We start from the raw sequence: 27964 nt of genomic DNA on the forward strand, positions 1-27964 counted from the left end.
AGCTTGAACTTGCTTGAGCATGGGAAGCTACTGTACATATCGTAACAATTGTGAACGAAGTATTTCATTATCATCCCATAACTTCATTTGTTTTTTTAAAAAAGTCTTAAAATCCAAATAAAAATCACTGACTCCTTTGAATTCATGGGATTTTGTTTAGAAGTCATATTTATAATATTCCAGAGTCTCATGATGTGGGATATGTGCAAACCTCCTGGGAAGCGTGAAGAATGACTAGAAGAAATGCTATAGAAGACCAAAAAGAAAGAAATAAGTACATAGAAAAAATGAGAGGAAGAGAATATATTTTTATAATTTTATAGACAGTTTAGCAGCAGAGAGTTTATGAACCTGAACAGTTACACTAAACAGCACTAAACACCGATCACTCTCCAGACAGCAGGATGTGTCACATCACACTCGCGCTTTAGCAATTAAAAAGGTAAATAAATACAACACTTAACTAACTTAACTAATGTAAGTTAGGACATTTCATCTGCTGTAGTTTATAGACTGATGTTTTGTTTTCTTTTTTCAATGCCTTTTTTCTTTAGATGAACACAGTAACATCACACTAGGTATTTAAAGACATACACACACGCTTCTGCTGAATTCTGAATTCAGAGTATTAATGTGCTTACATTGTTTCTATAGCAACAGTTCAGTCACTTTATTATGGAAGGAGTATTTAGTGTCAGTGCTTTGTAACAGAGGTAAAGCTGTAGTGTCTTTAAGGAACTCGAACAACTTGTTGCATGAATGTTAAACATTATATATAACTTTAAAAGTATAAAATGTAGGACATGTCATTCTCTGATAAGTTAAAAATGACAGCAAGTAAATATAAAATAATAAAATATTGTGTTCTAAGAGGAATAAAACCATCACATGCTGTTATAGGGACATGTTTGACAGTATGGATGGTTTTTCTATAATAGCATGACACTGATTATTAATATAAATATTTATCTTAAATATTTAAATATTTATCTTAAATATTTAGGGCATTTTATCAGCAACTTTACTAAATTGTAAAATCTAACTGACGTTTCCACTCAGAAGTGAAGTACACATAAACATGTAAGAAGCAGGATGATCTGTAGATGAGAACGGTTCACTCCTGCAGCAGCTAGAGAGAAAGATAGGGGAGAAAACAAAAATAAACATTTCCCAGAAAATAAATAATAAAGCGTTCTACTGGAATAAAAAACATCCAAGGGCTGCTTGTAGTTTTAGAAACTCACCCACCAGTTAACCTTTCATGAACGTGTCCTTCAGGTGTTTCTTAGGAAGAAAAGAAAATGAAAATTAAACACCACAGATCTACTACGTTAAAAATATTCCTAATGATGCTTCATACTTAATGCTTTAAATCTAGACTAGGAGTATGTGTGTGTAGGCATGTGTGAGGAATAAACTGAACATTATTGCAACATTCGGAACACGAACTTTGTGGTACTTTTACAAATTCATGGATTGTAATCTTTCTGAATGAAGTTTATAAATATTAATCTCACTCACCTCTGGCGATTGAAACATGCTGAAGAGTCTCTTCAGGTGTTTGAGTGGAGGTGAGAGAGGGAAAAAAAAAAAAAAAAAAGAGACAAAATGTAAATATTCCACTATGTAGCATCATTATGCGCCTTTACAGCTTTACACACCTTGTTCCTTTATCTGTTCTCTAGACCAGAAGCGTTCCTGTCTGTTCTCAATGTTCTCAGTTTCTACACGGTTTATGAGAGTTATGCAGTTATAAACAGTCGTTCCCTCACCAGCATCTTTTCTCTCGAAGTTAATGAGAGAAAAAAAAAAAAAAAAAAAAAAAAAAAAAAAAAAGCTGTGTTACTGAGAAACCGTTCCATAGATGTTACTGTACATAAACATCTTACAGAAAATTTCACTATAAACAGTTTAAAACTCTATGCAGCGTGTCCACTGTACAAGTTCATGTGAATAAGCTGTTACTATGGAAACTATGCAGTCATATAAACCTGTGATTTGCAGCTGCACTACTGTCAGAGCTTCTGTTACAGAAAATTAAAATCAACACCTTCTGACCAATCACAAACCAGAATTCAACAGTGCTGGGTATCTGGTTTGGTGATATCTACATACCATCGACTGAGAGCTCGACACGCTGGACTAAAATCCATTTTGTAGAGCTGACTCTCTTTATGCGCGTCACAGACAGGAAGCTTTCGTAGATGCCTGCATCAGCGAGTGTGACGCTCTTCAACACCAGGGAACAGTTTCCTTTAAGCAGCTTGTCTTGAGGAACGTCCACACGGTTCTTATATCCCTCCCCCTCATACAGCTCAGCACCTTTTCTCTCAAACACAGTCTCAGACACTGTGCTCCACTGGACATGCGGTGTTTGGACGGAGACATTTCTCCACTCGCACGGCAGGATAACTGTGGAACCCACTCGAGCTGATATGATCAGAGAGTCTGCTCTGGGGAAGCCTGGGGTGGGTTAAATATGATAAAGTAACTTTAAGCACCTTTCAGTCAATTCCTTTATGTTTGAAGGCTTGTGTCAGTTTTATTTTATTGAAAGTGGACACATGCCTACACAGGCGAACCAGATGATGCAAATATAGCCGAGAGAGATCATGATGTTTAGGAGCTGCTGGAGTTGTATGCAGATCTTCTAAAATGAAGAAAAGCAGACTTTGACTTCAGTGACACCAAACAGCTGGGAAAACTTCACATTGTCAAGGGAGAGAAATTTTAATTATGTGATCACGTGAGAAAAAAGGGTGAAAGTGCATGTCAACACTTACGCATTTAAAAAGTTGTCCCTTTCCTCAAACACATCTTAATTAAGTTAATGAATTGTATTAAAAACACATGTAACAGAAATCATGTGCATTTCATGTGTGATTCATTTATGAATCGTGTAAAATGACGTGAATGCAAAAACAACTGTGAAAAATCTTTATTTTAAAAACACATGAACTACATGTGAAAAATAACTGTGGCTAAAAGTGTACGTTTAACCTGAAGTGTGTATGTGACGTTTAAAGGGAGACGTCATGTCAGGAATAAAAGTAAAGATAATGTTTTTGTGTTAGATAATGTTAGATACTGCTGCTGGATTGTTAATACACAACTGTGTTCAATGGTTTAGTTTTATTAATGTAAACCACCGTGCTGGTGCATCGTGTTAAATCTGTGTGACTGCTGTCTGGGGTTATAAGCATGTTGTATAAATAAGAATATAGTTATATTCCATCTGGTACAGTTCTAGCACGTATATCCACTCATGTGCCTGAAATAATACCTAATAAAATAGAGACCGCTCTGTTATTCATGTGGACCAAACTAGAATTCTACACTAGGGTCTATAAGGAGAGCTCTGAGAGAAACGCAGCAGACTGGTATATGAGAGGAGTTAGAAATAAGGCAGCTCTCACTTCTCATCAGGTACACATCAAAATGAAACCAAAAATTACAATACAGGGAAACTCCAGTGTTACAATACCTCTGATTGTAGAACTTTGGCATTTACAATGAACATTTCAGTTTTCCTCTTTTCTTTATCTACCATTTAGATTGGTTTTATTTTCAATACACAGCAATTCCCTGGAATTGCCGAGAATTTTTTGCAGTATAAAATATTTTTGAGTCGTCTCAGATTAATGCATTTTTTTCCTAGTTAAAATACCCAACATTCATGACAACTGTTATACAAGAGAACCAGCTTTGACTCATTCTGAATAATTTACTCATTCTGAACTCTTATCCTACATCAGTGTACTGGCGAGTTTAAATTCTTAAACTGAAAGTGAAAGTTTACAATATTAAAAGATTAATAAACATACCAAAAGATAATCCCAATTCCAAATATATTATAGTCACACACACGTTAAGAGAATACTTGTGGGAGTTAAATTAAAGATACATATTAATCAAAAACACTCGGCTGTAACAGACTAAAGATTTGACTGATCGGTTTTGATTTTATTTTAAATTTATTTTAATTTAATCACATTTCGAGATGGTTCATTGTACAGAAGACCTTAACATAAGGCTTTAAATCACATGCAGACATTTTTAGTCCTTTATCTCATTTCCTGCGGCATAAAAAGGTCACATTGCTTTCTTTCTTCGTTACTGAAGATGAATGAATGAATAAATATAAGTAACACATCACAGCAGTGTAATATTGGTACCCATTCTCTGACCCCTACTGAGTATAATTAATACACAGATGTTTACAGCAGGTGCATGAGAAGTTCAGAGGAAATGTTTAAAGAAGCACTCGTTCTCAAAACTCATCACATCTCAGCAGTTTTAACTCAACCCCTCACATGTAACTCAACCCTTCACATTGTTACAGTTTAAATGGTCAAGTCTCACTCACTTTCTTTCTCTCAACACTTTACATTGTAATACTTTCTAAACTGAAGTTTATCTTAAGAGATCATACTAATATTCAGTGCGACAGTGTACATGCAGTCAAGTCTTACCTACAGGGAGAAGGAGAAGATGAAAGCGAGAGTAAAACTCGGGTTTCTGAGAAAAGGTTTCAGACTCCCCCAATAGTGACGTGTTCATGTTTCCACTTACCGGCCCAGTCATGCTAACAAATTAGTTTATAGCATTCACACTGCACACGGTGCGGTACAGGAGCTGTGCGGTCAGTGCGGTAAGGGGTGCGGTGCGGAGTCTTTTGGTCTGATCTTTTCCTGTCCAGGTCCTAGTGCCCGCCTATTTCTTGGTTAGACCCATGAAAACAATATTTTTGAGTTTAGTTGACTGACTGTCAATATGAATGACACGTTTCATGAATAAAGTCTATAGTTTTTGCCTGTATAGCACCAGTAATCCTGGCTAGTGGCTAATAATGATGTGATGGCTAAACATTTTATAATGCTGTTTACATTTGTGCCATTGTGAAATGGACAGGGAGTGCAAGGGTGGAGAAACTGTTCGAGAGACTGAAGGGGTCAGTGACGGGAGACAGAGCTCAGTAAATGATCAAGAACAGAGTGAACAGTTTCTAATGTTCTCACAACTAAACACTTATTGCTCAGTGCCCACAGTTCAGTAGTAATATTCCAGAAAATATTTTCTTGCTTTCTGTTTCCCTGAACTATTTGATGTTTAAATATAGCATGTTCATAGTCATTATAATCTTTAACAGAATCAAGGTGTTAGAATGGACCAGTCAATCGCCTGACTTGAATCCAACTGAACAAGATTTAAAAGACTATGTTTAGAAGAAACTGACCAAAGTCACACCTGAATCCTGCGACCATTAATTTCTTCATACCGGAAGCATCTTGAAGCTGTCATTACAAAGCCTTCTCCACCAAGTATTAAATACATTTCAGTTAATGTGTTCAATACTCCCCCCCCCCCCCACTGTGTCATTCCTCTTTATTACACAACTATTTATGGACTTTAATGTTGGGAATTCTTTATATTTATGGATTTCTTGAATTAATACTGATGTCTGGTGAAGATTTCATGTGAATAACCTCATTGGAAATATATTTACTGTAAAAAATATGTTGACTCATCCAATACTCATTTCCCCCCGCTGTCTATTGGTCATGATTAAGATAAATGATTACTGCCGATTACTGTGGTTTTTATTTTACTTAAATATATTTATATAATTATTCTGTACATTGAAATGCCATTACTATAGCAGTATTGTTTCATCTTACAGTACCTGTAGAGGAAATAGAGGAAGAGAAAGACAGGAGTCGCATGTGAAGACAGGTAAGGCAGGGACAGAGAGAGTGCCTATGAAGCCGTAGAGAGACAATGCAGATGACACAAATGCAGATTTAGAGACATTTCATTTAAAAAAATATGCATGCAAACAGTCGTCTGTCAGTCAAACGTTATACGTGTAACGATTTGAGCCGTACTGCAGAGTGCATGAGTGTTATTACATTTGTAAGTTTTTTGTATTGACCAATTTAAATAATCACTACTTTTGACTTAATATATAGTACTATAGTGGTCACGATTTACAAAGAGGCACTAATTAGGCAATTGTCTCTTGCTTAACATCCTAACTGAGGGCTAAAGCCTCAAAATCCTAGAAGCGCCCCTGAAGGACAGCAGGCAAGCCCCCGACCGCTGTGTAACACTGCAGCTTCCCTTTGGATTAATTGATTGCTTTTCAAATTAAATGACATGAAGGTTATCACAAGGTAAGACTTGGCTATATTGTTATTGTTTGTTTAGTTATACAACAGTGCTTTTCAAAGCGCTTTCAGATGCAGAGAGAGGGTTGCCCCTGCCACTCGAACGGTCACCTTTATATGCACGTGTCAATGCTATAAAAGCCTCCCACTCAACCAATCACCAGAGCGAGCATGGGGTGTGAGACTGGGCTTTTCAAACACAGAACACATTCTGGTCTTCAGCCAGTACGTCTGATGGCAATGCCTCAGTGTGTCACTGTTTTTGGCCTGATTATACAAGATTTTGTCCCTTCTTCTGTAAGCAATCTCTTTGGCCTGACTTATGTTAAATAAATCCTGGTTGGAGTTCTGTTCTAACAGAACTGTTTTAGTGAGCTCCTCCAGATCAGTGGCTGCATCTTCAAAACGTGAAAAATAAAAAAACACTCCAATTAGTGCAGTTGAAGTTGCATCTGTGCTTTGCTGCTCCATCTCATTACAGCCTTACTACATGCTTTTATGTTATGCATTATTTTCATTTTGCCTCCTTTAATAGGCTAGTACCAATCAGCTCGACCAAAGTATCAGGAATGTTCCCCGTTAGCTATATCTCAGTGAAGCACAACAAACTGGCCTCCCTGAACTCAAGCTGGCTACTCATCAGTGCTGCAATCTCCTCTGACTCATTGGCCAGCGATCTTACATTCCCCATAACAAATGATGGAAGGCAAGGTTTGAGTCTCCTTTTTCTCTCCTCTCTAAACTTCACTCCTGCTCTCGTCCCTCGCCTGTGCCTTTGTAGCTCCGCTGGTAGGTCCACCAGCAAAGCCGCTGCCCTAGTCCGATACATAAGGAGCTGCTCCCTTGAATAAACAAGCAAGCATTGAGTAATATTGGTGGGTCCAAAGATACGGCAAGAAACACGTTTAAAATGACAAATTCAGGCAGAAATCTAGACAAGGTGAAAAGTCTGGCATAAAACCAGAACGATAGAAAGTCGGAAAGAAGTGAAAAAGTTCAAAGTTGCAGGAGCTGCTGTGACCAACTGCTCACTTCGGCACCTGCTTTATTCTTGATATAGTGAATGTATATGTATTTTTACAGCATCACTGCCATCACACAACTTTGTGTTTGAAGAATAAACTGAGAATGTAGAGTGTCTAGGGATGCTTACAACAGTGCCAGTCAGCCACTATATGGCACTGCTCATATGCTACATGCTGTTTGTGTAACAGGATTTACCCTGTACTTTCATATTTAATAGTGACTGTTATTGTTTCTGGTGACAAAGTGTGGAATGGACAGAGACTAATCGTCTGGAGTCAGGTGGTACCTCTGGAGAGGTTACCCTGTGCACCCAACATTCACAGCAGAAAAATGCTTCCCACATCCAGGTAATTAAACTACTTTAATTCCTCAAAATACTAATAACTAAGAAATCGATACAACAAATCGATACAACATGTGTGGCTGCCATTTCTTTTGGGAGAGGGTCCTTTTATCCATTTTTAGCTTAGGTAGTTAGGGAAGTATTTGTATTTTCTTTACTTTCCTTTTAGGTAAGCTAGCTACCTAACAATAGAATCCTTTTGTTTATTATTTTGGACTTGGCCCACCCTGAACCCTGGCGGTTGGCTGTTTGTATAGTTGTAGATCTATAACGGTCACAATATACCACAACTTTTTAACACAAAGCTGGTCGTGTTATTCCTGGCTCCCTCATTTTTAAGAAGGTCAATTCCATTGAATCCCGAGTTGGTTACTCTGTGCGGCCTAACCTAGATTGGGTGGCAACACTATTCTTCAGAAAATGCACAACCTGTAATTATGAGGTGTCCTTAATCGTTTAGGATGCATTCAAGAAGTTTTTTTTTCTGTGTTTCAGTAGATATTGAGACAGAACTGAAACCATCTACAGAGCAAGCCCAGGAAATCTCATCTGAGCAAGCAACAGAACCAACCAGTACCACATCTGTTCCCAAGGCTATTGTCTGATATGTTTTGACTAACTTTGGTGGTAATGAAAAAGAAATGGGAGGCCAGTGAAGTGAAAGCAGTTGAAAAACATCTGTACAGGTTCATCAACACTTGCACAGTGCCAGGAGAAAAAAAAAAAAAAAAAAAAAAAAAAAAAAAAAACCCCATTGTGAGGCCTGTATTAAAGCTGAGCCTGTTGCACTGAAAGGCAGGGATTGGTTATCTGTTAAGTTCTTTATAAAGAATAGAATCACAGCTCTTAAAAGGAAAATGTAACCCAGAAAGTCTGCATGGTTTCATTTGGTTTTATTTGCACAGATCAATTGTAGTTTATTATTGCTGGAAATTTGTATTGTACAATTGTTACACTCCCGCCAGCAGATCGCACTGCGGCGTCGACATGCACGAGCGGCTTTAGAGAGCGCTCGTGCACGAGACTCTTGTATATGGACAAGCCTTTGTTTTGGTTTTCCCTCTGTTCGAGGGTGTCTCTTGATTTACTCCAGGTGTTGGTGTTTTAGTTTGTGTTTGTTATTTAAACCCCGTGTGTTGCTGTGCACTTCACGCAGTATTATCCATAAATAAGTATTTGAACCTGAATACGCATGCTAAGCGGTCTTATCGCCGTGTCCTATTCTCATTCCTTGCCTTGACTTCAGTTCTAGGTTTAACCCGTTAATCTTGTCCAGTACAGACCGCGTTTCCTGCGTTTTGTCTGCTGTGTAAAAATAAAGATGCTGATCTGCATCTGCTCCCACTTCCAGTCCTGTTTTGTAACAATTTTTTTTATATACACTTTTTTACATTTAATTTGTGATAAACTTTTTAGTGTTCATTAGTAACTGCCTTAAAATATCTGTGCAAAAATACTGCATTGCAAATGGCAAAATGCTTAAGATTAAAAATGAGCGGACTTATTATTCATGTGACAATCAATTATCTTGGAAATATGCATTATAGCACCTTGCCAATTGTTTATAAATTGCATCCCCAGATCAGGGGGGCGAGACCCTGATACTTTCAGCTGTCTTCACTATCCGCTGCAGGGTCTTGCGATCCAATGATGTTCAATTTCCAAACCAGACAATGATGCAGCTGCTCAGGATGCTGTGAGGGAAATTACTCACTTTTACTTTGTAATAGTTTTTTTCTTGTTCTGCTTCATTCTCATCTGAGGATTACGCCTAAGAAGGCCATGTCATGTCACTGAGATCAGTACAGAATGTTTACCTGCTTACAGACACAAACATGTTCTTCTGTTCGTCTGCACATCTTCCAAGATCCGAAAACAAAGCCTGTTTAAACTGCCTCAAACTCCTTATCGGTACAGATATTTTTTTATGTCATGCTCTGCGTTTCATATAGTAGTGGTTTAGTACAAAGACTTCAGAGCGCTCTCATTATTCTATCCTGCTTTATTCTATCCTGTATTAACCATCTTTCTGTAATAAGCCTTTTTACCTTCAGAGGACGAGTCTGCAAGTGTTGTCGAATTTCCACGACAATTTAGTGTCTCCTGGATGGACTGCACGAGTCTTTCAGCTTTTCTGAACAAGCAAACCGGAGGACGCTCGTGGAAGAGTTTTCACCCTGAAGTCCATGTTGATACAGGCGGTTTGTCCTTTATTGTGCCGAGTGAAAGACCGACGCAGCTTTACCACTGACTGTAGAAATCAAGAAACAGCCTAAAGGTAAATTTGAATTTTAAAGTCATTGTGTCTTGCTGTCTGTATGGAAGGGAGTCAGTAATAAGGAAATGTGTGTATTACATTGGGAGATGTTACATGGAGGTGATTTGCCTCTGCAATGGCAGAGATATTGGTGATTCTTAGATTACAGCTTCAAAACTAAGATATACTGACAGGTGTAATATGTGAGTGGTAAAAATAAACAAAGAGTCTGTTTCAAGGAATAAATAAGTAAAGAGAGTACTTAAGAAGCGCAAGAAGTGCAGTATTTTTATGGCAGATCAAGTGGCGTGCCCCAGTGACTCATTCAATCATAGCAGTACATGATACATTTTGGCAAATATAACGCACAAGTAACTTTTACTGAGATGAAAGTTATTATTTTTTAAAAAAAAAAAAAAGGGGGGGGGGGGGGGTAGAAAACTGCAAGTCCTACCAAATTGCTGTATGTGGTCTCGCCCTCACAGGTGACCTTTTACATAATACTCTTATGCCTCGCCGACAGAGGGCACTGCGTCGCGGCTTCCAAGTGGACACGTGACTTTTTGGTTCATTCTCTTCCTGTTTCGGTATTGGTTTACATTTGAGGATGTCTTTGATTTGCTCCAGGTGTCCATGGTTTAGTTTTGATTATGTTGACTATTTAAACCCTTCGGTGGCTGCACTTCGCGCAGTATTATTTGGTTTACGTGAGGTATGTGTAGCGTGTATGTGTAGCGTGTATGTGTAGCGTGCTAGCGGTTGTAGCTAGGTATCCAGTGTTTAAGTGTAGTCAGTATAGACCGCGCTCCCTGTGTTTTGTTTGTGAGTTTATTAATAAAGACTTTGAACTGCACCTGCCTCCAGTCCCGGTTCGTAACAACTCTCAATAGTTCCTCTGTAGAAATTCAAATGTGGAGAGGGGGTTGCCCTGCCACGGAGACCTGCCCCTCGACCAGTCCCCAGAGCGAGTGTGGGGTGTGAGACTGGGGTTTTCAAACAGTACATACGTTCTGGTTTTCAGCAGTACTTCTGATGGTGATGGCAATGTGGCAGTGTCACTGTTTTTGGCCTGATTATGCAAGATTTTGTCTCCACCTCTTTAAGCCTCTAAATTCTTTGGCCTGACATTCAGTACCTTTACGTGGACAACAGCAATCCAATGTTAATCCGATTAAGACAATACTCTGATTAAGAATCTAGCATGTAAACAGTGATTATTGATTACCTTAATCCAGCTAAAGTCATATTCAAAGTAAGACACAAATACTGTTAAGTTCTTCTCTGCAGTATAAAAATTCACTTTCTCCCCCTCTCTTATTGCTGCACTTTATTCATTAGTCTAAGTTACTTTCACTTCATTAAGCATGAAGAAAAAAAAAAAGTACCAAATTCCAGGCTTTGATAAGAGTAAAGGTTTGTTTAGTAAACAAAAATTAAAGAGTAATGCCAAGTTCATATTCATTACACAAAACTCTGCTCAGGTCCAGATAGTCATGTCTTTCTCAAATATATTGACTCTTGAATGATGCTGCAGTGTCTGCAGGTGGAGCCTTTTGTTCACATTTGAAGATGATTCAGTCTACTGCACTTTCTGAATAATGTTGCTATGAATGTGTTAAAAGCACACTGCTGTACCACACTCCAAGTGGTATAGTCCACACTCGTACCACACTCAATTTCTAATCAGTAGTCAATATCTGACCCCAGGATGCCATTTTGTTCAGTATTACACAAGTAGCACTGTAGCTCAGTATCAAACTGAAGTGAAATTTCAGTGTCAGTGTAAATATTTAAATAATCACCTTTAAAATATTCTCTAATTTCCAAGAGGAACATGAGAAAGCAGTCACATCTAATGGCAAGCTAAACTCATTTTTAATCATTCATTTTAAAAAGCTGTAATTAGATAATACTGATGTATTATGATTTTAAGAGTCTATGAGTCTTACTTTGGAGATGAAAGACACTGTGTGGTTGTGTGACAACCTTTGGAAACTGATGTTCATTTAGTTTCAGTTTCACTATGGTGTGTGTGGGGTGGTCTTCAAAATACGCTATAAAAGGATAGAACTTAGAGGAAACAAGGCAATACAGGGTACAGAGCTCAGATGCTATGACGCACCAACACTTCCTGTTGTACACATATCCTGTTTGGGTTTTTAGTTCGTCACTTTTCCTAATTAAAAACATTACATTCTTGCACAACTGTGCAGTCATGCCTCATTAACAGGCTCCAATATTACCTCTGATCCATGAAGTCTGTTGTTGGCTGCCATTAACCCAGTTAATAAGGGACTATTCCAGAACCAAGTGCTATTTTGAATGGCTCTAACTTAATGTTAAACAGTAAGGAGCAAGACAGACAGTAACCCAGCCTTATACAGTTATGCATTTTTCTTTCACATCTGTGGGATCAGTTATAAAACTTTGTGGCATGAAAGTGTGCACAACACACAAATAAAAATCCGATCTATAAAAATTTGCAGGCTCACATGCACACCATTTGCACTTTATAAAATCATATTCTTGAAAATATGTGCAGGTGAATCACCCTCTATCCTGCTTGGTTATGACCCACAAATATTCGTGAATGGTTAATGCAAGTTACCCCTTACATATTTAATTATGGGGTGTCCTATTGTTTGACCGAAATAGCATTAACAATGACCTAGAAATTTAGCTGTGGGGGGTGGGGGGGTTGGTGAATGTGAATAGTAAGTTGGGTCAGAAATCGAGACAAAAGGATTCCCAAGTCCTTTACAGTTTGCTCCTCTAGGACTCAATTAAAAGTCTTGTATGGTAGCTCTACTTGTATTGTTTTCTGCTTGATTTATTGCTTTGCTTGTATTTCCTTATTCGTAAGTGGGTTTGGATAGAAGCATCTGATAAATGATTAAAAAAGGACACCATAAAGGAGTCCATGCCCTCACAATCCAGCAATTTTTCTGAAATAATTGTGATTGAAATACATCAGTCTGGGAAGGGTTACAAAGCTGTTTCAAAGGCTCTGGGACTCCAAAGAACCACAGCGAGAGCAGTCATCTCCAAATGGAAAAATTCGGCACAGTAATGAACCTTCCCACAAGTGGCCGACCAGCCAAAATATCTCCAAGATCACAGTAACTACTCATCCAGGAAGTCACAAAAGAGCCAAGGACAACATCAAAAAGGACTACAGGCCTCTCTTGCGTCAATAAAGTTCACTATTCATGACTCCTATGTCCTGTGTTTATATGGTTCTGTAAAGCTGATTTGAGACAGACAATGTCCGTTGTTAAAAGCACTATATAAATAAAATTGAAATCCTATCAGAAAGATGCTGGGCAAAAATGGCATCCATGGAAGAGTGTTGAGGTGAAAACCACTGCTAACCCAGAACATTAAGGCTCATCTGAATTTAGTAAAAAAAAAAAAATAAATAAATAATAAAAAAAAAAAACACACCCCACACAACCCTTGATGATCCTCAAACCTTTTGGGAGAATGTTCTGTGGACTGCTGAGTCAAAAGTGTAATTGTATGGAAGACAGGAGTCCCATTACGTCTGGTTTAAACCAAACCGAGTTCCACAAAAAAACATCATACCTACAGTTGTTACAGCCATTTTTATTGTGGAGTTGGAATTTGGGGTTGTTTGGTGTACCAAGGAGCTAGTGTAATCTATTATTTGGGATCGTGTTACATTTGAGGGTTGGTGGTGGGTCGTGGTCACATGTGGTGTGGGAGGAATATATTATTTTATATTATATATATATTATATATATATAAAAATCACACACATCATATCATAGGTTAACTCCTCACCACCACAACCCCAGCATGCACAACAGGAAGTCTCTAGCCTCTTTGGCTTGGAAAGCCCCTCTACCCATTTATGGAAACAGCCCCCCATCATGGAAACATGACACCCATCTCTTTCTCTTCAAAAGATCTGCTCTCTTCCATGAAGGTGATAAGAAAGAATAGCATTAACTTAAAAAAACAGTCCACAGTCACACATACAGGAATTTGTAATCAATAGTATTGATTTTACACAGAAACCTTTATTCTTCTGTGTCTGAGCAACTACTTCACAGCAAAAATCACAACAAACACCTATTTATTTGGCATGTGTTCAAGTCCTGATTAATTTTTCACATTTAAAAAAAAAAAAAAAAAAAAACCCCACACACACACACACAGTACTGTGCAGACATCTTGAGCATGTAAAGATGTGCTTAAAAAAAAAAAAAAAAAAAAAAAAAAAAAAAAAAAGTTCTTCCTTGGATAGCCTCCGACTGCATTTGCTAAAAACAATTTGCACTCAAGTCTTTATAATGTTACCATTGAACAGTTAAGAACTTCAGTTTGATACAATACTGTTTCATTTAAAGCTATGAGTTCAGATATGACAGTGATGCTCATACTCAAGTTCATGTTTACACAGTTGCACTTTTTGGCTATATAAGAGTTATAGAAGGGATTCATTTATAATAATAGCACCATCCGGTGTCACCCAGATGTGGATGGGTTTTCTTGAGAGTCTGGTTCCTCTCAAGGTTTATTCATCATACAGTCTTGGAGTTTTTCCCCATGCCACTGTAACCTCTGGCTTTCTCAATAGGGATCAATTTAAAATATGTATACGTTTCTGTAAAGCTGTTATTCCTTCCATTTTTAAAAGTGCTATGCAAAGAAAATTGAATTAACCAATTTTGTTGGTCAGTTCAGCTTACTCGCCGAGTTTTCACATTGTGGACAACTTTTGGTTATTGGAGGAAACACTGCGGTCTCATTTGTTTTATGGAGACTTTGGGTGGGTGTGTGTGTGTGTGTGCGCGCGTGTGTGTGTGGGGGGGGGGGGGGGGGGGGGGAGATTGTGAGTAAACAAAACATGCCAGTGCTTTGAAGGATGTGAACTGGAACAGAGTAAATTTTGGAAATCAAAATTTTTTAAAAGAAGAAAGTCAGATTTAAAGCCACATTCTGCAACTTTGATTCAAACTACCTGGCATCTGATCTCGCATCCTTCCAGTCAGAAACACAGAATCTTCAACATGGAGCTTGCATCACCACTGCACTCCATGTGATTCCATCACATTTGACATGACCTTTTTTCTACATTGTCAAGGCATCAGTCTATAACCGACAGTTCCTTTATTTACTCGCTGTATAAAATCATGGCTCAGTACTGTAGACACAAAAACTGACTGGTGAATAAATGGAGGTCAATGAACACAAACAAGGCTAATATAACCCTGGGTGAAAAGGTGACCGATTACAGGAATCAACACTAAATGCTGAGTAAGTGTTTTTTTAAAAAAAAACAAAAACCAAAAAAAACCCTGACATCAGCAGTGTTTATATGAAATGGCAGGATGTGTGGGTTTGCGGTTATTTAAAGCTGAAACACCACTGAAGAGACTGAAATCTCTTCCCCCTCAAGTCAGAGAAGAAATGGCCAGGTTGCCATTTATACAGCTGATGATTGGTAAGTACATAAATACATTGTTAAATTTTGACAAAAATGCATTTTATTATACTATACAGCTGTGTGGTGCTGTTGTAGGAAAATAATCAGCAGTTATTTGTGTGGTGTGATGAAGAGCAATTGTGATTACCACCCTGAAGTTGATTATTATAGCAGCACATTGATACGTGTTTTAATAATCTTATACCACAGCAATTCACAATCAATAACAATATAAAGTCAAAAAACTGGCACATCGTAGTTTTTATCCATTAGGAAACAAGTTAGTTCCGGTTCGCACTTATCGCAGCTATAAACAGTCGGTTCCTCATCAGCCTCTTATTCTTTCTCTTGAAGTTAGGACAAAAAACAAGCAAACATTTTAGACACTAATTTAGAGAAATTAGACATCAGTATCCAGACATAAATATGCATAATTAAGTTAATCACAAGGGGAAGTTGTGCACTCAGTCTTAAGCAACTGCATATCCCGACTCTGAATATGAGGAACTTTCCCTGATTAATTATTGACAGCTTTAGTCACAAACCCGTAGTGTGCATTTTGGCAAAATTGTGTTGTTAACCAGAAACACTTATTTAGCTAGCAGGATTGGGCTAGCTATCTTCAACGGAAGACAAACTCTAGGATTGGATGGCATTACCAATCAATTCATTCAACACAAACCCGATCATTGAACTTCTTAAGAAGTTCATCAACCTAGATCATTGTTTTAGCCACAGTGTCACATCTGGGTCCAAGACTGAATTCATTGCTAACATTTACCTGATTTCTAATACAACAGTTTCCTCCCCCAATCACTCTGGGTACTCGCACATTCTCTGTAAGGTTTTTCTGTCTTATCATTTTAGTGTGATCCTTTCATTATTTCTTGCCTACTGCTCTAGTTCAGATCCTTTTGCTTCCTGTGTTTTCTTTCCGTTTGTCCTATATTGATCCGTTACCTGATGGTTTGACCAATGAATGTTTGTGACCACAACTCTGCAAACCTGGGCTTTGAATAAAAAATAAGCTGGGGTTTACATCCACCTTCTGCAAATTTGTGATACGTAGATCCCTCAGATCACTTTAGGTAATTTCATGTTATGTAGTAAGAAAAACGTTTTTTTTTCCCTTTCTATTTAGCACAACAGGCAGAGGAGCTGAATGTTTCTTGGGGAAATGATGAATCTACTCTTAATGTGGTGTTCTTTCAGGTGTATTCACCTCGAGGCTTCTTCAGATCACTTTAGCAGACATCATATCTGTTCCTCATGGAGAAAACGTCACCCTGGTCTGTAACATCACTAATGATTCTGACATACTGTGGTATCAACTTACATCTGAGGAGGTGAAACTGCTCGTAACTGCTAAAAAAGGGAAACTGGATGCACATTTTTCCCCCAAGGACAGTGTCGAGGAGAGTCACTTTGATGTAACCGAAGACAGCAGTTTAGTGATTATTGGAGTTAGAGAGACAGATTTAGGATTTTATTATTGTGGATGTCGAAACACCACACACATGCAGTTTGGGAAACCAATAAGACTGAATATTACAGGTGGGTGCCAATACTTTATTATGCTGCATAGCTGTATTTGTGCATCAATTTAGTTAAATTAAGGGCTTTTCACACTTCGCTTAAGCCTGGGCAGAGACACGGTTCACACTTAGAAGCAGGGGCAGCACTGCTTTTGCAGTGTTAATCCTGCATTGCGGTGCCCGAGGTGTACCGTGTGAAACGATGCGGTGGTAGAATGTTGCAGCTGGATGCCTAGCAACAGACACCCAATCAGAAATTTAACAGCGCGTGCCTCATATAACGTGCTGTGTACGGTCGCAGGATAAGTTTATTTACATATACACAGCTAAAAAAATAAAATAAAAAAAATTGAAAAGTGAAAGTAAAACCAAAAGGGAATTGTTACACAGCGTTTGAGGGAAAATAAATATAAAAAATTATTGATAAAATATCTTTGTGCGTCTCAAGAGGCTTGAAACAGCAAAGTTGGATTTCCGTGGCGACATTCCCCCCCCACTGATTTTAACCGGTCACGCGCTGCATTTATTCGATCACGGTTGTTGACGCCGCAAATAAGAACGTTAAGCCAGAGTTTAGAAACATGCAATGTGAAACAGATCGTCAATACCCAGGATTAATTATTAACCCCGGGAAAAGTATGAGCAAAGTGAAACGAGATTACCCAGGATTCCGTTTACCCGGGGATTAGTATGACCTTTATGGGACGGTTAATTGTGGACCAGCAGAGGTCAAATCTCTGCTTGATAATGAATGGGAGAACAGGGTTTATAATAAGATAGATGGTAAGATGTATAAAAAAAAAAATAAAAAAATAGTCTCTGCATTTTGAAGGGTGTGCTCTAAAAAGCAAAAATGAGATGGCAGATTTAAAAAAACACCCACTAATAAAGTGGGATAAATAAGATCCAAAGGGGAATCCATACACTTCCAAAACTTTGAACTCTTCAGGGAGAGCAGTAAATAGATAGAGGACATCAGAAGCATTTTATCTTCAGTTTCTCTTCTTTCCAATTCTGTCCTATAACTCGTCATTAACTCTTACACGACTTTTTGTTTTTATTTTCTCTTGTCAGTTTCTTCTTTCTAATTCTTATATTTCTTTCCCTTCTTCATATACTTTCACGCAAAGCCCTAACATACCGTACCAGTCACCCCTCTACAAAGGTGCGACAAAGAACAACATCATAGGCTGGCTTTAAATATCCTGACTGGCAGGTGCAGGCAATCCAGGTTAATCAGCCTGGAGGATTCTGGGCAACTGAGTTCTGCCGTATGGCTGCTCTCACTGTGCGCCGCTGGCGCCCTCTACTGGTTGCTACACACACAGTCTCTAAACAACACAACTTCCACGTTTTTCCCTCTAGGAAAACAGGGCATATCTGATGGATACACAGGCTTTAATCTCAGATGCACCTGGTGCTGTATGTTTATATTTTCATGCAGTTTCAGTTGACATGTATCAGGAGTTCTCAACATTTTGTGGCCAGTGGAGTTATTTTAAGGGCTGAATAGTTTTAATCCATACTGTAAGACATTACATCTGTAGACACTTTGCACTTACTGTGAGAGGACTGGACTGTGTGCCACGCTGCAGATGATCAAAGTCAGGAGATGTATTCAGAATTGCACATCTCATCTGTGTTGTTACATCCAACCTTGATCCAATAACTGCCCTAAACCCTGCAGACAGTAAATAGCTGCTAGCTAATGGTTCACAGGGTCATGTAGTGCATTTCATGTAATATTAATGTTCATTTCTGTTTGTTCCAGCAGAGGTTTAACAAATATGCACAATTCTGTAAGCATAAAAAAATATATACATTAATGGATTACTGCATGCATTACTACGGCACTGCTACATGAGGCTACAATATATCTGACATATAGCTTGTGCTGTTTAGATTATGGATATACATAGTAGAATACGTGATTTTTATTTATTTATTTAAAAATAGTTGTACATTATTGATTTAAAATAGTCCATACATAACATTTAAATGTATATAACTACATTAAATAAACAGTTAATAAGTGTCTTGAAAATCTAGGCAAAATGTCAGGTGACCCCAAGATTGAAAGCATTCCATGTATCAGACACAAGTCATTGTATTTAAAATTTAGAAAACACATTGAGTTCTTACTGTGATAAACAAACAACATAATAAAGAAATCAACATATTACAAAAGGTAAACTGCAGAAGAAACTTCTTGACAGATTAATTTCCAACCCATATGCTCTCATGTTTGCAAATTCACAAAAATAAGGACTATTCTATTCATAAACAGCACCGTCCTTTGTGCTTCTCTCTTTCAGACAACAGAAATCAAGTTGTTTTCTCATCTACATCTCTGGATCGCTCCCAGATAATAACTATAATCCTAACATGTGTGTGTTCCATCTCTTTCCTAATAAACATCATCTGCAGCTGTATGTTCTGTTCCCGAGTACAAGGTGAGCACTACTTTACATTAATGCAAGTCAGAATCAATACATGGATTTTACTTTAACTTATTTATAGAACTTCCGGTTTAGCTCCTTCACCCAGAAACACCTACATGTAGACTTGAGCATAAGAGTATATAACAGACATGTCCTGAGGATACATAAACACTCTAAAGTTTATTTTCACAGGGAGTATAGCACAGCAGTGATTTACAATGTGGACTAGAAATAATTAGAATTTCTGATTTTCAGACTTAAAGTCATGTACAAAAGTCCACTACCAAAAAAATTCCCATAATTTCATCAGTATTTCTATTAATAATATTTTTTTTTAAATAATTTTAATTCTTTCAGACATTGTTTTTTATTAATACAAGGCCCAAAATTGTATGTTTGACGTACACTATACTATGAAAACTGTATAGACGTGTAGATTAACACAGTGTGTTAGAAGCATACCGGTGACCTTTTGAATATATAGCACTTCATATTAGTGTTATGTGAGCAGGACATTCTGACCAATTTCAGTTTCATTTTGTGGCAACATGGAAAAACCCGTCACATGGTGAAATTTGGAAACTATTTTACTTTCCTGAAGTGGAATGTTTCTCTTTTACATATACAGTTGACCCCTATATGTAAACATCTGTTTTGTGAAATCACTTATTCTTATACTAAATACAAGAACAAAATGCAAGTTTCCGTCTTATCATTATAATTATTTTAATTATTAACATTTTGCATATTCTGCAAGGGGTATGTAAATATATGAGCACAACTATATCTATGATAAATTACCCATCTCTGTGCACTCTGTTCATGTTTTGTGTTGATTCATCGTCATGGTCATGTGCCTTTGTATTGATGTGTCTTGTCTCTGCCTGTCCTCTGCCTGGTGTAAATTCCAACTCTACTCACGTGCTCCCTGTTACGTTATTAACAACTTAATAACTTTGTTATTTTGTGTGAATTTTATAACATCCTGTATCTTCATGGCCTCCTCATACATTTGTATCATATAAATTTTGAACACTGTTGGCTAGTTTCAGTGGTCTGTGTTTCCAGGTGTTACTGGTATACTTCCTGGTTTAGACCCTCGGCTGCTTTCCTCGTTTGTTGATATGACTTATCCTTGTTTGTTTCTGCCTCTTCTGACCCATGCCTAGAAGAACAGTGACAATACTTACAAATAAACAATACTTTCATGCATAAAGTATATATAAATAAACAATCCAAATAAGCATACACATTGCGTCCTTCCCCTTACACACACACACATTACAGTATCTCCCATCAGTCTCATCACCTGAGGTAAACTTCACTCACAGCATTTAAACATGAGCCACACTGCCGTCTCTTCACGTGACAATCATTCACCTACTCACTTTTGATCGGTTGGCTCAAATTATCATATTAGTCTTCAAACATTACAACAAACTTTGTCCACTGTACCTTTGCAGTGATGATGTATGTATTGCAAGCACTTTAATATTTAATATAATAGTTTAGAAAGTCAAAGGTGACACTAATACACGTCTCTAGCAAGCTAAGAAGCCCTTGAGCAAGGCCTTTAAACCTCAACTGCTTAATTGTATAAATAAGATAAATGTAAGTTGCTCTGGATTAGGGAGTCTGCCAAATACCATAAATTTAAATGTATAGTCCATTTTAGGCAGAAAGTTTTGAGCAAAACCTGATGCTCCATGATTTTCACTTGTTTGCCAGAATTCAGCCACATCTATATCAGTAACATCTGATGGGTTTTCCTAGAATGCAACACAAACAGTTGTTTTGATGGAATAAAACATTTAGACTGTCAGAGTGAATTGCGTTTGGTGTTTCTCTTTCAGGAAAGTCAATATCACCAAAAACATGCTGCAGTGACACCAACACCACTTGTTCACCTGAGAAGGTACAAGAAACATATCCAAAACTTGAAATCATTTAACCTAACAATACTAGTTGTGCTACTGTATATGTGAAATTTCTTAATGAGGGTCCAATAGTAAGAAGTCAGGCTTATAAACGTGGGAGATATTTCTCCACTATTACTCAGCAGTGCCACTAAAGGGAGTTTCTCAGATCAGAAATACATAAAAGTAACTATGACAGATTTACAGCCCATATAATTCAGGTTAAAGCCTCTGATAATTCATTTTTACAATTAACTTCTACTTCTGTAAAAACAGAAATGCTGTAGAAGCTCTTCTATAGAACTTAACGAGGTATTTATGTTGCCATGGAGAACAATCAATCATTCAATCAATCATTCACCAGTTACTTATTACATGATGCCCACACAGCTCTGCCTTCAGCTTTAAGTATATTTCTTAGTACAAAAGCCTATAAAACTGACAGGAAAAACAGAGATGATTAAATCATATGCTCTTTTTTTTAATTCATAAACTTGTGTGTGACTGTGAAGGTTTAACCTAATATTCAATTAGATAATGATGTTTAATTGGCTTATTAGATAAACACTAGATAAAAACTTGAAAGCACTTGTATTAACTGTATAATGTTTTCCCCTTTTTTCTGTAGGAAATGAATCTGCACTATGCCACTTTCACACACAACAGTGAACCCACTGATGGAAGCACATCAGATTTGGACAGATTAGGGGTGATCTATGCTGGAATCAGACATTTACCAGCCTGACATGACCTGCGTCTGATTACAGATCTGTACCAATATGATGAGGAAATTATTTATGTAAACTCCATGCTATTATTATTATTTATATTATATATCAGCAGCGTAAACACTTTACACTATTTCCTTATATTATACGAGTAAAAAAAAAATGTGTAAAATGGCATTTCATGTCATGAACTCAAGTAACATGTCACATCAGCTGAATCACGCTCGCTTCTGAAGAAGGTTCTGTCCCATCGTTATTTTTGCTTTTGTCCTTAAAAAATAAATATAATAATATAAAATGTCCAGGCTGCATGCTCTCAAATTCAGATTCAGCAATGTTATTATTTTATCAGTTTCAGAATCAGCGATTTCAGCTGAGGCATAAGCTCTTCCAGACAAATGCATTTTAAGTACTGGTACGGCTTTAAATAGTGTAACGTGATACACAGATTTATAATTTTGTACATTGAGCTTCACATCAGATCTTACATCATACAGGTCTTTCCTGTATTTACAACTTTTAAAATGTCATTGTCACACCAGTCAGGGATATTTGATTACCCTTCCTGAAAAGGCACTTCTTAATTTATCCCACTTCATTTCCTGTTCACAGACTATGTAATACACAAAGAGTATCAAAGAACTAGCAAAATCACCTTATTGTGTAAGCTTGGAGTTATTTTCTAGTATTTGTATGGTGTGCTTTGGTGATGCACTCGATTCACAGGGCATGACAGCTTTGAAACCTACTCGAGCAGATAAAGATCTGAGAGTCTGCAAGGAAATTAAAATATATATGCATTTTGGGAACCTTGTGTCCGACTATCTTGTCTATTTTACAGAAACTGGCAATGTTTTCATAAGGACCCAACAGCAGCAGTTTGGCAGGGGCTTAAACCCCCAACCTTCTAATCAGTAACCCATAGTTCATCCATTCAGCTACCACTGCCCTGTGATTTGCAGCTGCACTACTGTCAAACCTACTGTTACAGAAAAATTCAATACAATTTCAGCTTTGTAATGCTGGACAACATAAAAGCTACTGTGATCATGTGATAATCAGTAAAGAACTGAACGTATAAACTAATTTCTTCCGATCTGTTTTTAATATAAAATGTATCTAGTCTTTCAGCACTTATTCCTGTTTAACTTATTCAGCAACCTCTGCCTCAACATCAGCAAAACTATGGAGACGATTGTGGATTACAGAAGTCTGCAGCAGGTGGACAGGCCCCCTTTAACATTGGTGGGGCTGCTGTGGAAAGAGTTAGGAGTATCAAGTTCCTTGTTGTGCACCTCACAGATGACCTGACTTGGTCCTTTCACACAAACACAATGGTGAAATCTGCTTATCAGTGACCCTACTTCCTGCAAAGTGTAAGGAATTTTGGTTGCCTCCCAACATCCTGACCAACTTCTAACATCCTGACTAAGTGCATGCCTGGTTTCGCTGAACTCATTATTGGCAACAAACTACCAGCCTTGCAGGATATCTTCCATACACAATGTGTGAGGAAGACTCACAATATCACCACAGACCACTATCGCCGAGCACACAGACTGTTTACCAGACTGCCATCAGGCAGACGGTACTGCAGCATTCAATCCAGAACCAACAGGTTGAGGAACTGTCCTGAATAAACTATAATCCACTCATATGTAAATATACTATAATATAGAGCTGTAGAGTATTTTGAGCACATGACAAATAAACTTGAAACTGAAACTATAAGACTGTAGGTGCGACTCCTCCATATTCTTGTCTACTGTAAAATCTATAGTGCAGTGCCACAGAAAGGCTTGTTCTTTAGTTTATAAAACTAAAATAATTTTTATTGTTTATAAAATATATATATAATAAATTCCTTCTAATTTATCCTTCTAGCATTAAAATTCAGTCCCACTCTCACTCAACACTCTGTATAAAAGTTTTTCCTAATCTCCCCCTACTCTGACACTAAAATCAGACCCATGACTAAGTTAGTACTCCCACATTCAATATTCTGTCTCATTATCTACATCACTGGTTCTCAAAATTTCTCAGGTGATGAACCACCTAATGCCCATATCAGGTGAAACCACCATCTCTACAGAACAACTGTCTATAGTAATTAGAATAGTACTACTATGGTAAAAGTACTTACACCACTGTGGGTTTCCTGCAAAAAGAAAAAAAAAACAAAATACCACTATATCAATTTTTTCATCAATATCTCACTCCATCCACTCGCAATAAGGGGTTTGGGGGAGCTTGAGGGAATAAAACTATATTCATGGTTAATACATTCATTCTGGTTAATAGAGTTGCTTTTTACTGGTTAATACATTTACCATCACAGTGATGTGTCAACAAAGAATTAAGAGAGGAAAACAAGAAATTTTAGAGAAACATGAAAAGCAGTCGCCCTCACACATTCTCTATACACTACTCTCACCCACAAACTATCAGAATGCAAAAAAGAGAGAAGTAGAGAGACAGACAGAGAGAGAGAGGTATGTCTGAGAGGGGTATGTGACTAGTGATATCACAATACCAAAAATCTAGTAGTCGGTACCGATACCACCAAAAGTACACGATACTTGATACCAAAGTCGATACCACGGTGTGGTTAAAAAAAAAAAAAAAAAAATTATTAAAAAGCATGAACATGTGAATAATTATTAGTGACATTACTACATTTATCTGACAGGACACGGGCTGAATGGAGATGCATGGTGGCCTATTAGGAGGTAGTTTATAACACTGCAATGCGTTAGCGTCATTAACAAATAACTGGCTCTCGTTAACGTTACATGGAGCATAACGTTAGCTGGTTTCACGACCACAATGCCAGCTGCCTCAAACAAATATAATATAGGACCGTCTTTCAGGTGCTTCACCAAATTCCAGGTGTTTCCTCACTTTGCATGAAGTGAACGATAGCATCGATTGCACACCGGCTTCAGAGCATCAATTATATGTTTGTTGTCATCCGCCTCGAATGCGAAGTATTTCCATATTCCATACCACATTTCCTCTCAACGAGTCGTGGTGAAGCTAAACTTCTTTTTCCCGTGTGCTTGTAGTTGTTGTTCTTCTTCTTCACCACTTGTGAACCGACTAAAACACTTGCGCATATTTGCTGCCCCATCAGGTCCGGAAGAATTGCAACCCCGGTACCTACATTAGAAACGGTACCAATGCTACTGCAGAAAAACAAGTACCGTCACATTTTAAGAATGTTGGTACCGACTTGGTACCGAAGTATCGGTTCTCGTGACATCCCTAGTAACGACGTTTAAGTGGTATTTGGTGGTTTTTGTTTGAAACACCAAAGACACTAACTGTTTTTCTAGCATTATAACAGTGGATGAACTTGAAATGATGGAGTCATTACATTTAAATCCGTTTTACAGGAGATCATTTATTGAAAAGCAAAGAATTTTATCACGAGGAAGACCAACACCAACACTCGGAATTATTCAGCCTAGCAAAAAAAAATTTTTTTTGCCTATCCATGCTAAAGCTTTTCTGCTGGCCCTGTCTGCTCTTTGGTTATAGATGAGTTCAGAAAGAAGGATCAGAGAATGAATTTTATTTACAAATAAGGTAGGAAAATACTTTTAAATTCAACACCTGTTATGAAACAGGAGCAGAGGCAATAGCAAGCGCAGATCAACGTCTTTATTTATGAACAGAAATCAAGACACATAAAATGCGGTCTATACTGGACAAGATACTCGAGGTTAAACATGAAACTAAAGTTGAGGCATGGAACGAGAGCAGGACACAAAAACAAGACCGCTTAGCATGCGTAACGCATTCACCATTACATTCACTTGTTCTATCAATACTGCGCGAAGTACAAAGCAACACGAGGGCTTTAAATAAAAAACATAATCCAGCTAGAACACAGACAGCTGGGATCAATAACGACACACCCTCGATCATCCAATGCTAAAACAGGAAAAGAACCAAAACCAAAACAAAGGCACCTGTCCATATTCCACAGTTCAATCTCGTGCATGCGCGCTCTCAGCAGCCGTCTGTGCATGTCGACGCCGCAGCACCATCTGCGTGACAACACCTGCCATGGTGTTTCTTATTTGTCATTTCTGATTTTGATCTGTGTCTATGAGTGTGGCCTAAGCCGATGTTCCGTACCATTTATCTACTATGTTTGTTTATGTCATGCAAAAAACGAGGTGGGTTGCGTCACAGCATACCTGGTTATAGAAGTCAACCTTGCCACTGGTTTAAATTCACTGTATGTACTTGGCCTGATAGATATGATGGACAGTGACCGTTTCTTTCCTCCCACAACTGGCAGCCCAATAATACAAAACTGCTCCATCTAGTGTCAGGATTAGAAAATGCATTTATTTAAATAACTATTAAACTAATATATTTGTGAAAACCTGGTTTCAACTTTCAGAAGATATTAGCTAGCTATTTATCATAAAAAATGCTGCAATCTGTAGACTATTTACAAAGCTGAAGACACGAGCTGCAATAATTCTTAGCTTCACCATCCTCTTTCTCCTCCTCTGAATCAGTTCAGCTGCTTCTTTCCCAGCATTCAGGTAAAGTATACCTGCGATTATAGCTGCAGCCTTCACCTGCTCTCCACCTGTGGTCTAGTGTGTGATTTTACTTCCCGCCAACAATGTTCCTGCCACTGTCATACCTGTAAAACTGCTGCACTCAATGGGCTTGATAAACACTTTAATAACAATTTTAAAAGGAATAATAGAAACAGACTCTCCCTGTCTAGGATACTCCTTATATACCAAATGATACTCCTTATATACCAAATCGTGTTACTGACCTGTTGCCAATTAACCCAATAAGTTGCAAAATCTTCCTCCAGATATTTCTTTTTTGTACCACTTAATTTTCCAGCCTTTTGTTTCCCCCGTCCTTTATTGAGACGTGTTGCGGCCATGAAATTCAAAATTACTTTATTATTTTTTCCTTAAAATGGTACATTTCCTCAGTTTAAAAATTGTATATGTTCTACTGTGAATAACATATGGGTTTATGAGATTTGCAAATCATTGCATTCTGTTTATATTTACATTTTACACAGCGTCCCAACTTTACTGGACATGGGGTTGTGTGTGTGTGTGTGTGTATATATATATATATATATATATATATATATATATATATATATATATATATATATGAGAGAGAGAGGGGGGGGTTAGATAGATAGATTCCTTCGTTTCATTTTTTCTCTGATGACGTCACTCGCACTGCACGCTGGGGGTTGAAGTTTTCTTCAGGTTCGGGTTTTGATCCATTTTGGAACCAATCTTTTTTAGTCGTAATCTTTTCACGTTAAAAATGCAACCCGTGTAATGCAGTAACTCGTCTGAAAACGACACATCCACACAGCTTGGACAACATAGTTCAGCTTTAGCATGCTAGCACTCGTTCTAACCAGGCTAATCCGGCTAACAGAACCACATCAGAAGCTTCTAGGCAGAGACTAGCTTGATCATTTTAATCACCATATATATCTCATATATACTACAGCTGTATTTTCACTCATGTCTGAACACATAAATACATCCAGCACATGTTTATTTACTTCTCTTTACCTCATCCCACAGTACCACAGGTTTTAGCTAGCACATTTCAGGCTAATTTGACCTTGAATTCAGTAAAACTCACCGAGCTTCTACAACAGCAGTGTGAGGTGATAAACATGATTCAGCTCAGCACCGAAGGAGATTTAGAAATACTGCATAGAAATTTTCTGTAGAGATTTCTACAGATTTCTGGTATAAAATATATAAACCGTTCATTTACTCGAACACAGAACACTTCAGCGAACATTCTGGATTACGGCGCGAGCCGCTTTGTGGAGCATAACAGCGTTTACAGTTCCTGCACGTGAACTGTGCATGCTCAGTGCGGCTGAGAGAGAGAGAGAGAGAGAGAGAGAGAGCGCACTGCAGTCAATTTATACAGAGGTTTTATTCTGTTATATTAGAGCCATAATGAATGTTATGTTAATGACTTTCGCTCTGTAATGAATCATAATGACATACTAATATGTTATAACATATAATTCAAATCTGTTTTATTTTCTTTTTTATCTGCAGGAAATCT

General features: G+C 37.7%; 1 protein-coding gene across 3 annotated transcripts; it reads right to left on the bottom strand.

Annotated features, from left to right (window-relative positions):
- Positions 1–8: 8 nt before the first annotated feature.
- LOC128618086 (uncharacterized) lies at positions 9–27935 on the bottom strand. Of its 3 annotated transcripts, XM_053641489.1 has the most exons (8): positions 27524–27935; positions 18343–18461; positions 2569–2650; positions 2116–2463; positions 1522–1551; positions 1249–1284; positions 1048–1129; positions 9–246 (listed from the first exon to the last, which is right to left on the bottom strand). In XM_053641489.1, exons 2-7 carry the CDS (start codon positions 18415–18417, stop codon positions 1056–1058), a joined length of 645 nt encoding a protein of 214 aa, XP_053497464.1. In that variant the 5' UTR covers positions 18418–18461; positions 27524–27935; the 3' UTR covers positions 9–246; positions 1048–1055. The 3 variants fall into 3 exon arrangements, with proteins under 3 accessions (XP_053497464.1, XP_053497463.1, XP_053497465.1); XM_053641488.1 differs by having other exon boundaries at positions 9–1129; XM_053641490.1 differs by lacking the exons at positions 18343–18461; positions 27524–27935 and adding an exon at positions 9585–10122 and having other exon boundaries at positions 9–1129.
- Between the last annotated feature and the right edge of the window lie 29 nt (positions 27936–27964).

The sequence above is a fragment of the Ictalurus furcatus genome, chromosome 14 (genome assembly GCF_023375685.1).
Source record: "Ictalurus furcatus strain D&B chromosome 14, Billie_1.0, whole genome shotgun sequence".
NCBI lineage: Eukaryota > Metazoa > Chordata > Actinopteri > Siluriformes > Ictaluridae > Ictalurus > Ictalurus furcatus.